The 13292-nt window shown below is 37.4% G+C and overlaps 1 protein-coding gene across 2 annotated transcripts in view; it reads right to left on the bottom strand.

Annotated features, from left to right (window-relative positions):
- Window positions 1-13292, bottom strand: part of LOC144753085 (cytochrome P450 2D6-like) — a 382600-nt gene that overhangs the window by 355656 nt on the left and 13652 nt on the right. The window contains exon 2 of one of the 2 annotated variants that reach the window (XM_078640876.1): window positions 4038-4097. The exons of the other annotated variant lie outside the window; for it this stretch is intronic. Coding sequence (XP_078497002.1) covers window positions 4038-4097 — 60 coding nt within the window. The remainder of the gene's footprint in view (window positions 1-4037; window positions 4098-13292) is intronic. 2 annotated transcript variants of the gene reach the window in all.

Genomic DNA, 13292 nt, shown 5'->3' with positions numbered 1-13292 from the left:
TATTGTAGACTGGAGTGGGAATAGTACATTATATTTAATTAGTGCCCAGCACCTACCCCAAATTAATGTAGACTGGTGTGGGAATAGTAAATTATATTTAATTAGTGTCCAGCACCTACCCCTAATTAATGTAGACTGGAGTGGGAATAGTAAATTATATTTAATTAGTGTCCAGCACCTACCCCAAATTAATGTAGACTGGAGTGGGAATAGTAAATTATATTTAATTAGTGTCCAGCACCTACCCCAAATTAATGTAGACTGGAGTGGGAATAGTAAATTATATTTAATTAGTGTCCAGGACCTCAATCCAAATTAATGTAGACTGGAGTGGGAATAGTAAATGATATTTAATTAGTGTCCAGCACCTACCGCTAATTAATGTAGACTGGTGTGGGAATAGTACATTATTTTAAAATAGTGTCCAGCACCTACCCCAAATTAATGTAGACTGGAGTGGGAATAGTACATTATATTTAATTAGTATCCAGAACCTACCTTAAAGTAATGTAGACTGGAGTGGGAATAGTAAATTATATTTAATTAGTGTCCAGCACCTACCCCAAATTACTGTAGACTGGAGTGGGAGTAGTAAATTATATTTAATTAGTGTCCAGCACCTACCCCAAATTACTGTAGACTGGAGTGGGAGTAGTAAATTATATTTAATTAGTGTCCAACACCTACCCCAAATTAATGTAGATTGGAGTGGGAATAGTAAATTATATTTAATTAGTGTCCAGCACCTACCCCTAATTAATGTAGACTAGAGTGGGAATAGTAAATTATTTTAAAATAGTGTCCATCACCTACCCCAACTTAATGTAGACTGGAGTGGGAATAGTAAATTATATTTATTTAGTGTCCAGCACCTACCCCAAATTAATGTAGACTGGAGTGGGAGTAGCAAATTATATTTAATTAGTGTCCAGCACCTACACCAAATTAATGTAGACTGGAGTGGGAATAGTAAATTATATTTAATTTGTGTCCAGCACCTACCCCTAATTAATGTAGACTGGAGTGGGAATAGTAATGTATATTTAATTGGTGTCCAGCACCTACCCCAAATTAATGTAGATTGGAGTGGGAATAGTAAAATATTTTAAAATAGTGCCCAGCACCTAACCCAAATTAATGTAGACTGGAGTGGGAATAGTAAATTATTTTAATTAGTGTCCAGCACCTACCCCAAATTAATGTAGACTGGAATGGGAATAGAAAATCATATTTAATTAGTGTCCAGCACCTACCCCAAATTAATGTAGACTGGAGTGGGAATAGTAAATTATATTTAATTAGTGTCCAGCACCTACCCCAAATTAATGTAGACTAGAGTGGGAATAGTAAATTATATTTATTTAGTGTCCATCACCTACCCCAAATTATTGTATATTGGAGTGGAAATGGTAAATTATATTTAATTAGTGTCCAGCACCTACCCCAAACTAATGTAGATTGGAGTGGGAATAGTAAATTTTTTATGATAATAAATACATTTCATACAATTTTTGTACAGTTGGAATATTTTATTTTTTCATTAACATGAAAAAAAATAAACAAAAAACATTAGTATTACATTTTTATTTCATACAAATATATTTAGTCATATATTTGTCAAAATATTTATGGTCAATTTACATTTTTCAATTTTTATTGAATCAGTACATTTTATTAAAAAAACATATTTCACATAGATGTAAGTATTGTTTGAAATTATAACAAAAAAGTACAATATTTTCACATATTATATACAATTTTTATATTGTTATACATGTTGGTTGTATATAGTATTTTTAAATTAATATTAATATAAAAATATTAATATTACTTTTTTCAACAATATATGTAAATGAAGAAAACATTTTAACACAGGTTTATATATATACATTTTCAAAAACATTTTTACTGACTTTTGTACAATTTTTCCAATTTTAAGAATTATAATAATAAATATTATGTATTTTATAATATTTATTTTTATAATTTTACAAAAGATATAGATTTTTTAAAGTAGTTTAATACAAGTAAAAAATAACAATTTTTTTTACATAGTATTCATTTTTTATTCTGTAAAGGAATATTTTGATTAAATAATATGTTTATAAAGTTAATCTTTTTCTTTAGTTTTTGGACATTTATTTTGTAACCGCTTTAGGTCGTTTTGTGTCATTTGGATGAAGACGAGCTGGCGGTTGAGAGACACTTCGCGTCGCTGAAGGTAAGGTTTGTTTTCTATGTTTTAAGTGTGTTTTAAATTAATTTTGATAGTAGTTTGGTACTATTTAGTGTTGTTAGAAGTAAGTTAGTTGTATTAGATGTTTTGATATGTTGTATTTACGTATGGTGGATGTACGTATTTTTAGCGTTGTTTAGGCTTGTTTGTATAGTTAGTGTTTCGATATTTAAAGTATATTTAGGTGAAACCTTATGTTAGTAGGTGTTTATGTGTTGTTTTGTGTGGGTTGGGAATGTATGTTTTATGTATTTTTGTTGCAGGAGTTTGTGATATCGGAAGGAGTAATTTTTTTTTTCAAAGAAGTGTTTGTTAGTTTTATAAACTAATGGATTTTTAAGACTTCTTTAAATTTTTCGGTTTTCCTGGAACGTTTGTTCTAAATTTTATAATTTTTCGTGTTTTTTATGGTTTTTCGAAGGCCCTTCGTTGAATGGATTAATCAGTTTTGGGACATTTGTATTTTTTTCATTTTTTTTGGGCAAACTTTTCTAAACTGGATTGTTTTGGTGAAAATGGATTCTATAGCCTTTGGGATATGCTTGATAAGTTTTTAAATTGTATTTATTGTGGGTGGGTAATGTTATTATGATTATTGTTATGTTGTATTTATTTCAAATATTATTAATGTGTGTATATATATATTTCATAAAATATTACATATATTGCACACATTAATTATTTTTGAGATGAAAAATATTATTGTGATTTACATTTTATTGTTTGTATTTTTTTAGTACTGCTTTGTTGTAGACTAATTTAGACTAATTTAGACTATTGTTTTGGCTATTATGTTGAGGTATTCAATGCCTTTTGTGCTAGGGTACAACTTTACTTGTTGGTCTAGGTATTTGTGCATTTGCTTGGTTTGTTTAGATGTTTTTGGAGTTAGTTCAGTTATCGATTGTTCCATTCGGAACACTTGATAGCTTTGTTCTTTTTGTAGGCATTTAATACATTTTTCTAAACTTGGTTTAGTTCTGCCTGTTGATTGGAGGAAGGCATTGTGCCAGCCTTCAACAGCGTTGTTTGTTTTTGATTCCCCATTTAAGGTGCTTCGGTAAACGTTCCACCAGGGTATTACGAATTTAGGATTTCTCCTGTGGCCAGATCTATGGAGTCTACCTACCCATGTGTCTTCAAAGTAGTCTAAGAGTGGACTTAATTTAGCTTCATTTTGTTTGTAAAAGGTGGTATCAATTAAAATGCTGTAGTGTTCTGCCACGTCTGTTTCTGGAACGTAAGCCGGTGGTTAGTTTTTTTATTTGATATGCAAAAGATTAATTTGCTGCATATTCTATGCTTAGGGTTGTCTTTTTACGGTGGGTGTACGGCACGTACCCCATGTACGCTGGGTGTACGGCACGTACCCCGCATGATCACAGGGGTACGGCGCGTACCCCTGCGATCATGGGGGGTACGCGCCATACGGTGTGTAGGTGATCGTGCGCTTTTCCGTACGAATCGACGTGTACCGTACGAATCGCGTCCGGGTCGGCCGATCGGGATCGGAATCGTCCGCTCGTACGGCGTCCGTACGAGTCGTAAAGAAACGGCTCCGGATACGATTCGTACGGACGGGGATTTTACCGGATCGGAATCGACCCCACAGTCTTTGATTTTGAATTCCTTTACTGTTTAGTTGTGGCCTGTATTTTCTGTGTTTTCTTTATCTGGAAAAAAATGCATTTATTTGTGTTCATTGTTCAGATGTATTTTTTAGGTTGCAGTTACAGTTTTTGCTATACGTTTTAGCTTAGACTTATTTTATGTTTTTATAAAACTATTTGGTCATACTTACTTTGTTAGTTGTATCTTGCTTTTCTGACTTCTGTTCTCTGTTCTTTGTCAGTAGAGTATTCTTTAGTGGTGGTAAAAAATAAAAAGTAGATATGCATTAGTAATTGGATCATGTTTGCTAGTTTTTTACATTTTAGCAGTTAGTTTCATTTACTTTATTTTAGTAACTTACTTTTAATTCACTGATTTTTAAGTTGAATCTTGATGTTGTTGTAGGTGTAGTCGAATTTATCCACTGTTTAGTTGTGGCCTGTATTTTCTGTGTTTTCTTTATCTTAAGAAAAAAATGCATTTATTTGTGTTAATTGTTCTGATATATTTCTAGGGGACGTGGCCTTGTGTTGGCTGAGCGACGTAAACAGGAAATTTCTGAGCGCCCCCCTAGAATTGGATGAGATCAAGGAAACGATCATGTCCCTGAAAAATGGGAAGGCGCCGGGATTAGATGGTATACCGGCAGAGTTCTATAAATGCTATATAGATATAATGGCGCCGGTACTACGCGAAGTGTTTGAGGATTCCTTGGAGGTACGTATTTTACCACACTCAATGCGTGAAGTGGTGATCACTTCTCTCCTGAAACCTGGCAAGGACTCCACAACATGCGATTCCTACGTCCCCTGTCACTCATTAACTATGATGCGAAGATCTTGGCCAAAGTACTGGCCACTCGGCTGTCACTACTCATGACTCAAATAGTGCTCCCAGATCAGTCGGGGTTTGTCCCGTCCAGAGCAACAAGCCATAACCTCCGTACACTTTTCTCCCTTATACAAACTGTGGCACCGGAGTTTTCCTCTCTCTGCTGTGATTTTAGATGCATCCAATGTACAATACCCCTACCACGAGTGTATTGGTGAATGGACATCTCTCACCTGCTATATCCATCACCAGGGGCACCCAGCAAGGATGCCCATTGTCTCCCTTCCTTTTCACTGCTGCAATTGAGCCACTGGCAAGCCGGCTACGGCAACTGCATCAGGACAGTGCGTTCCGCTGCCTACAGAGGCAGATTTCTGAGTCGCTTTACGCGGACGACGTGACGCTGTACATCACGGACCCTCAGACCCGGCTTAATGCCCTGCTACGTGAATTCTTGGTCTTTGGCAGACTGTCGGGCGTGACTATCAATTGGGGCAAGTCTCAATTTCTCCCATTGACGCCTGCGGTAACCAAATTCCCCCTAGATTATCCTATTGAATGGTGCCACTCCGATCTAAAATACCTGGGGATTCAGGTCTCGAGAGATAGGGAAGAAACATTGAGGATGAATTATGGAACAGCCATGATGAAGCCTAAAGACACCGTCACGCGCTGGATCGCACTCCCCTTGTCAATGGCCGGACGCGCCTCACTTATTAAAATGATTATAATACCATGCTTCCTATATTTTTCCTTAACATTCCATATTATCCGGGAGCTTTTTTTTTTTAGGACCTTGAAATCAGAATTGATTAGGCTAGTGTGGGGGGGACGACAGCCGAGGCTTAAGTGGAGCATTATGGCACAGCCATACAGCATGGGGGGCTTTGATATCCCAGATTTCGAAGCGTATTACCTCACGCTCAGGCGCACTTTTTATATCACTGGATTAAGCCCACACTGTATATGCCTCAGATAGCTGTAGAAGACTGGATTGCTCAACCTTTGCCCCTAAGTGGTATTGTTCATGGACCGGCTAATGTTGTGGAGACACCGCCGACAACGGTGTCCTGCACTATCGATGCATGGCATAGAATACTGCGCAAGCTGCAGCTCCCTCTACTCTATGCACAGCGCATGCCCCTGACCTATCACCCACGCCTGACGGTGCTACATGAGACTGGCTTTCAAAACATGTGCAAAAGACTTCACATGACGATGTGGGGAGATCTGTTTCTTAACGGAGTGTTCCGTACCAAGGAGCAGTTTTTGGCGAGGCTATCCCTAAACCCCTTGACATTTTTTATTACATACGTCTCCAGGAGGGTATGAAAGGTCTCCTCTCCGACTACCCACGAGAGTCGGACGCTGTCCCTCCCATGACTGTTTTGCTAAACAGCACAGATGGCACACATTTAGTTTCCAGCATATACAGTAACATCCGAACATACACCCCAGAGGTGAAGGGAACAGCCAGGAGTCACTGGAACACTGACTTAGGGAGAGAGATTACTGATGAACAGTGGACATACTGTTGTTGTGCGATGGGACATATCACCTCAAGTTGTAGATTTAAAATTATCCACTACAAATTCCTGCATAGGGTTTATTACACGCCTGCCAGAAAATATAGATTTAAATTAGCTGACACTGACTGCTGTGAAAGATGTGGGCAGCCGGGGGCGGATTTTTTCCATCTGGCATGGGCATGCCCACAGATCTGGCTATACTGGGAACAGGTCCATAGTGCGCTGGAAAATATGTTGGATTTACACTTTGATATGGACCCCCTGACTCTCATTCTTGGACACACTGCACATATACCAAAATATAGCAGAAAATGTGTGGCCACTGCTTTGTTGCTGGCTAAACGGAGACTTGCATGTCGATGGAGGAGGGGGAGAGCCCTGAAGATTAAAGAATGGCTACAGGACATGATATACTGTCAAGATCAGAGTGGCATATATGCTGAGACGCAGCCCATGGCTTCTAGGCCCACAGACATATGGGGGCCGCTGCAGACCTATGTGTTACAACAAGGAGAGTCTGATGTGGAGGTTGGGGGGTGGACAGATGTTCGGGCGGGGGGGGGTTGAGGAAGCAACCACTCGTTCCTGAACACATCCATACTGCCTGATTAATTCTGTAATGGAGACAAGGATGTAGATACTCCTAGTTGTGGTCCTTGTGAAGACTTTGGGTAATGTGAAGTTGTGATGTGCTTCATATGTCACTAATGTGTCTTCTTTTTGATTCTCATTTGCATGTATGTATTCATATAATGCCTCTATATGATTTTTATTCCTGTATGGGACTTTACCCCTCTACTCACGGGCTGTGAGCCCAGATTATTTGCATATGAACATATCGTCATTGTGCTACTTGTGCTGTTTTTTTTTTCTTTGACCTGTCTTTGAAAATGTCAAAAATAAAACAATTTTAAAAAAAACTATGTGAAAATCCATCCTGTGGATCATACTTTCTGGTTATAGGGCATTGATCAAGTGGATGCGGGACAAAGGGGAGGTATCAGGGAACCACGCTTGAGACAGTGCGAATCAAAATGGATATGTAAACTGCGCACGATAAATCAGGTTCACAATACTGATAACGAGATGCATTTCTTCCACAATGAGAGCAATTAGTAAAGAGCTGCACCCATTGTCAGTCATCTCCGAAATTAACCTATGTCAATTGGAATGCTACCAACTAGCTCCCTCACAGTGTAAGGGTCATATTCGTGCTGCAGTTACAATAGAAAGAGCTATGTGATTAGTGATATGCGCATGACTAGAGACCAGGGCCTTAGTCATAGCCGCTGACACAGCTACGGGTAGCGTGACTGTGTGACATTTGTACATAATGTTTACTGTATCGGTCTGATTAGCTTTACACATTACTACCGTTTGATGCATATATATATATATATCTTTCTATATATTCAACTGTACTTTTTCTTTTTCTAATATGCACACATCTTTTCCACTCTTTATCTTTGCACACACTACCTCGGGCATGTATCTACAATATTGTAATTCGTATGCCCATCGGCTGACTTTTCTGGGCATTTATGGAGCATTGCCACAACTGTTTTCCTTTTAATATTACTTCTCTTCCAATGGACACACAATTTCCCCCCCTGTTCTTGTTACAGCTTTACTGGGGATGTGCTCACCTCAAACCCCTGTTTTTGTGAAACTGGTTCTGGACTGTAGACTCTCCTTTACTTTTGTTTTCTTCTTAATTTGCCCCCGCGACCAGTTATAACAGAGCCTAATTTACATATCGTTTTATGATGGTCATACTTATTTATTCATATATTTACCAGCATAATTAAACAGCTGGCTATTATTATTGGCTTCCTTTCGTTAACCCCAAGAGACTTAAGTTATTGCTGGGATTGACATTCCCTCTATGGCATCCTAAGATGGTGGAGCTGCTGCCTGTCATCGCCACTACCAGCCCTGTAGTGTGCTTGGCTGGGTATCTGGTTCCAAGTGTTTTGTGCTTTGCATAACACATGATCACTAACAGTGCTCCGACGTAATGCCAATATGGCTGCACGGCCTTATATCATAATAGTTTTGACACACTAATACTCTCTATCTTTGCTATTGAAATATGGCAGGTTTGCTACTGGCGCTACCGATGCCAGACGTAGTAAGCTGGTTGCAGGGGGACCGGTTCAAGCACTCTGTGCTCTCTGAGCTGTTATTGGCCACTCGTCAGGAAGGGGAGGCGCTTTTAAGCTTTAAATGAGTTCAACGACGCGCACACCACCGCTTACGAGGACGCACACATAATCCTTCACAGAATGGATATATATGGAGTGAGATGGGGAGTTTTATCTTTTCTTCTCTTCACCACAGTCTTCTCGTTGCAATGGTAGGTTTGGAGGCACTTAGAGGTGACTGGTTATGCGCGAAGTTTTAACAACACATACTCTACATATGGACGTTTGCTAACATTTTCTATGGTGGGGCTACAGGCCAACGTTATTTATGTCAATTGCAACTCGAGTTTTTTGAGCCCATATTCAGGCTTGGGGCTATGAGGACTTGTGAAGAGGTTTTGAGTTAAGCCCTTAGCCGGAGGCTGCCTTAGTAATTATTTGGGTGGTGTGGTAACCATGGGAGAATACTTTATGCTCTCTGACTGCACACACATGGGCAACCCACGTGCTCTTTCTCAGTACTTCGTGAGGTCAATTGCATTCAGGCTTGATGCTATTGTGAGGACTTTTGTCTTTAATACACAAATGCTTTGAGGCAGGTGTTTTGCCCCTTATATCCAAACCTTTTGATATTGAGGATATATTTTCCTGAATCCGGATGTCATTTTAAAAGGACATGCGGTTGGGGTATGTTTTAGTTGTGGCCACGTATTAAGCTTTGCCCTTTCACTGATTAAGATCGCTGCTGGACCTAGATACGCATGGGACTATGGAGTTTAGTATGGGGCTTTGGCTACTATTTACCTGATCTATACTTATTATGAATTGCTCTGAATACGTCTAGAAAGAACGAGCGGTGGATTTGATTGTGGGAAGGACATAACTTCTACTCATTGGGTTGTTTTGTTATATATGTATACTTCTTTGAGTACCTCAAATGGTTGATGATGATTGGGCATCTCCTGACATGGTTAGTATGCTATGTTCACTTGGGATACTGGAGCCACCGGGTATACACTCAAAATATAGAGTTTTTAATATCGATTAGCATTAATATCGAATTAAAAATATAGAATGGACACAATATCGAATGGACAGAATATAGACTACAAAAATATTGAATAGAATAGCAGTAATATCGAATTCAAAATATAGAATGGACAAAATATCGAATCGACAGAATATAGACAAAAAAATATAGAATGGACAGAATATAGACAACAAAAATATAGAATGGACAGAAAATAGACAACAAAAATATCGAATTTGAGGTAAGTAAGTTAACTTCAATTTTTTAATAATATCTAATTTGTTAAAGTGATTTTTTTATGTTAGTATATGTGTGAAAAGTGTATATTTATTTTATAATTTATTTTAATTAATTAATTTCATGGTATTTAATTTTTGTGTAATATAAATCTGTAGTGGGTTGTGGGTTTATAGGGGAATAGGGTGGGAAGTAATTTAATTATAATTAATTAATTTTTTTATTTATTTATTGGTATTATTTTTTATTAATTGTTAATTGGTAATTAATTAAAATATAATTGGTGATTAATTTTAATTGAATAATTAATTGATAATTATGTTAATTGTATTAAAATATTTTCTGTAGTGGGTTGTGGGTTTATAGGGGAATAGGGTGGGAAGTAATTTAATTATAATTAATACATTTTAAAAATGTATTTATTGGTATTTATTTTGAATAATTGTTAATTAATTGTTAATTGGTAACTAACTAAAATATAATTGGTGATTAATTTTAATTGATTAATTAATTGATAATTATGCTAGTTTTATTAATTTATTTTCTGTAGTGGGTTGTGGGTTTATAGGGGAATAAGGTGGGAAGTAATTTAATTATAAATAATTAAAAAAAAAAAATTATTCATTGGTATTTATTTTGAATTATTTGTTATTTAAATTTGTAATTGGTAATTAATTAAAATATAATTGGTAATTAATTTTAATTAATTGATTATTTGATAATTATGTTAATTGTATTACTTTATTTTCTGTTGTGGGTTGTGTGTTTATAGGGGAATAGGGTGGGAAGTAATTTAATTGTAATTAATTAAATATTTTAATTTATTTATCGGTTTTTGTTGTTCTGATTTTTAATTATTTTATAATTGTTAATGAATTAATTGTTAATTGGGAAATAGTTTGTATTAATAGGTAATAATTTTTAATGATTTGTATTTTTCATTGATTAATTATTATATTATATAAAATTGTTAATTACTTTTAATTAATTTGTAATTGGTATTAATATTAAATTTATTTTTATTTATATATAAAGTATTTACTTTCCCTACTGTTGCACTCTCTGGAGTTGGAATATTAATTTTTACCCCCCTGCTATCCAACGCTTTCCCTACTGTTGCACTCTCTGGAGTTGGAATAGTAATTTTTACCCCTGCGCTATCAAACGCTTTCCCTACTGTTGCACTCTCTGGAGTGGGAATAGTAATTTTTACCCCTACGCTATCCAACGCTTTCCCTACTGTTGCACTCTCTGGAGTTGGAATAGTAATTTTTACCCCTACGCTATCCAACGCTTTCCCTACTGTTGCACTCTCTGGAGTGGGAATAGTAATGTTTACCCCTACACTATCCAAAGCTTTCCCTACTGTTGCACTCTCTGGAGTGGGAATAGTAATTTTTACACCTACGCTATCCTACGCTTTCCCTACTGATGCACTCTCTGGAGTGGGAATAGTAATTTTTACCCCTACGCTATCCAACGCTTTCCCTAATGTTGCACTCTCTGGAGTTGGAATAGTAATTTTTACCCCTACGCTATCCAACGCTTTCCCTACTGTTGCACTCTCTGGAGTGGGAATAGTAATTTTTACCCCTACGCTATCCAACGCTTTCCCTACTGTTGCACTCTTTGGAATGGGAATAGTAAATTTTACCCTGCCGCTATCCAACGTTTTCCCTACTGTTGCACTCTCTGGAGTTGGAATAGTAATTTTTACCCCAATGCAATCCAACGTTTTCCCTACTGTTGCACTCTCTGGAGTTGGAATAGTAATTTTTACCCCTATGCTATCCAACGTTTTCCCTACTGTTGCACTCTCTGGAGTGGGAATAATAATTTTTACCCCTACGCTATCCAACGCTTTCCCTACTGTTGCACTCTCTGGAGTTGGAATAGTAATTTTTACCCCTACGCTATCCAACGCTTTCCCTACCGTTGCACTCTCTGGAGTTGAACTAGTAATTTTTACCCCTACGCTATCCAAAGCTTTCCCTACTGTTGCACTCTCTGGAGTAGGAATAGTAATTTTTACCCCTACGCTATCCAACGCTTTCCCTACTGTTACACTCACTGGAGTGGTAATTGTAAATTTTACCCTTTCAACTATCCTACGGTAAAAATATTGTAGTTTTTTTATTAATATTGCGTTTATATATAATGTTAATGTTAATGTTAGGTATGTTTTATATAGCGCACGGCTACTCCGAGGAGTGTCCCAGCGCTTTATGACCTACAGCAGAAACAACAGGGCAGGCAAAAAGAAAAGAAAAAAGACCTACTGCACAAAAAGCCAAGATTTCAGACTTTTTCAAAAAGCCAGCAGATTGGAATTGCTACGCAGCGAAATAGGCAGGGTATTCCAGAGCTGAGGAGCCAGGCGCCTAAAGGACCGGCCCCCAGTCCGTGCTCTTCTTACAACAGGGATCACGGCAAGAGACAACGACTCTGACTTCAGAGATCTAGCCGGATGGTAAAAAGCCAGGCGTTTCTGAATGTACTTAGCCCCAGAGGCATGGAAGGCCTTGTATGCCAGAGTAAGTGTCTTAACCACTTGGCTGCTAAGGCACCTGATGAGCTTCCATTGACTTTCCATTGAAATCAATGGAAAGTCCATGACGAGTTACCCTTGTCATTAGCGCTGAAGTGGTTAAAGACTATCCGCTTCCGGACAGGCAGCCAGTGGAGTGACTGCAGAAGGTCCGATGCTCTAGCTCGCCCGCGTAGGCCAAAAACGGCTCTCGCGGCCGAGATATGTATTAACAAATCAATTTGTATGTTTTTTTTTTTACTTACATTAATTATTTATTATTTTTAAGGTTATTTAAGTATGTTTAAGTTAATTAGATTTATTATTTCATTAATTTTTAATTAATTTAAAGCATTTTTAAAAATTCAATATTTTGACTAACTATATTTTTTACATCGATACTTTTGATTCGATATTTTTGTACTTACCTGTTTGGAGATAGGAGGTCGATATTTTGGTATTCTACATTTTTTCCTCTATATTTTTGTAAATCGATATTCTTGACATCGATATTGTTTCAGTGATCCGGAGCCACCGTATATCGGGAGGGGTCCTTCAGAACGCAGGAAAGGGATATTTTTTTGCATGTGCTACGTATGACTCAGTCCTGGGAATTCCCACTGGATCCAGTGCAATAAACTGGAGCGTTTATATTGGATATTTGCTACACAACGATCAGAGCTTTCGTGTTATTCAAGGTGAAACAGTAGTCTTAACAGACATGGCAACGCTGTTTTCTACACTTCTCCAATTCTCCTCCTGGGTCCAAAACCGGCATCATTACCTTTTTGTTGATTATTATATTTTTTTGGTCTACATACTGTGCCCCTTTCACTTACGACCATGGACTAGTCGGGATTGTGAGCTACTCTTTTGCTAGATTTTTATGGATTTTTAAGGGTATGTATAGTGTTGTAAATAGGGTGGAACATTCACATGTTCCTTCTGTGCACTTTCACTCCCCTTGCCTTTCTACAAATGCCTACTCTCTGGTTTTAGATGCCTACATGTGGCCTCTGCACTAGCCAATTTCTCTTTGGCTACTACACATGCCATTGATCTGGTCTGTGTTATGAGTTTCGAGTAGTTTACACTTATAGATTTGATATATCTAAAGTTCCATTGTAGTAATATGGGGTGTTGTCTG

This window comes from Lissotriton helveticus, chromosome 1_1, assembly GCF_964261635.1.
Source record: "Lissotriton helveticus chromosome 1_1, aLisHel1.1, whole genome shotgun sequence".
In the NCBI taxonomy this organism is placed as follows: domain Eukaryota; kingdom Metazoa; phylum Chordata; class Amphibia; order Caudata; family Salamandridae; genus Lissotriton; species Lissotriton helveticus.
This window is presented reverse-complemented; position numbering and strand designations above follow the sequence as displayed.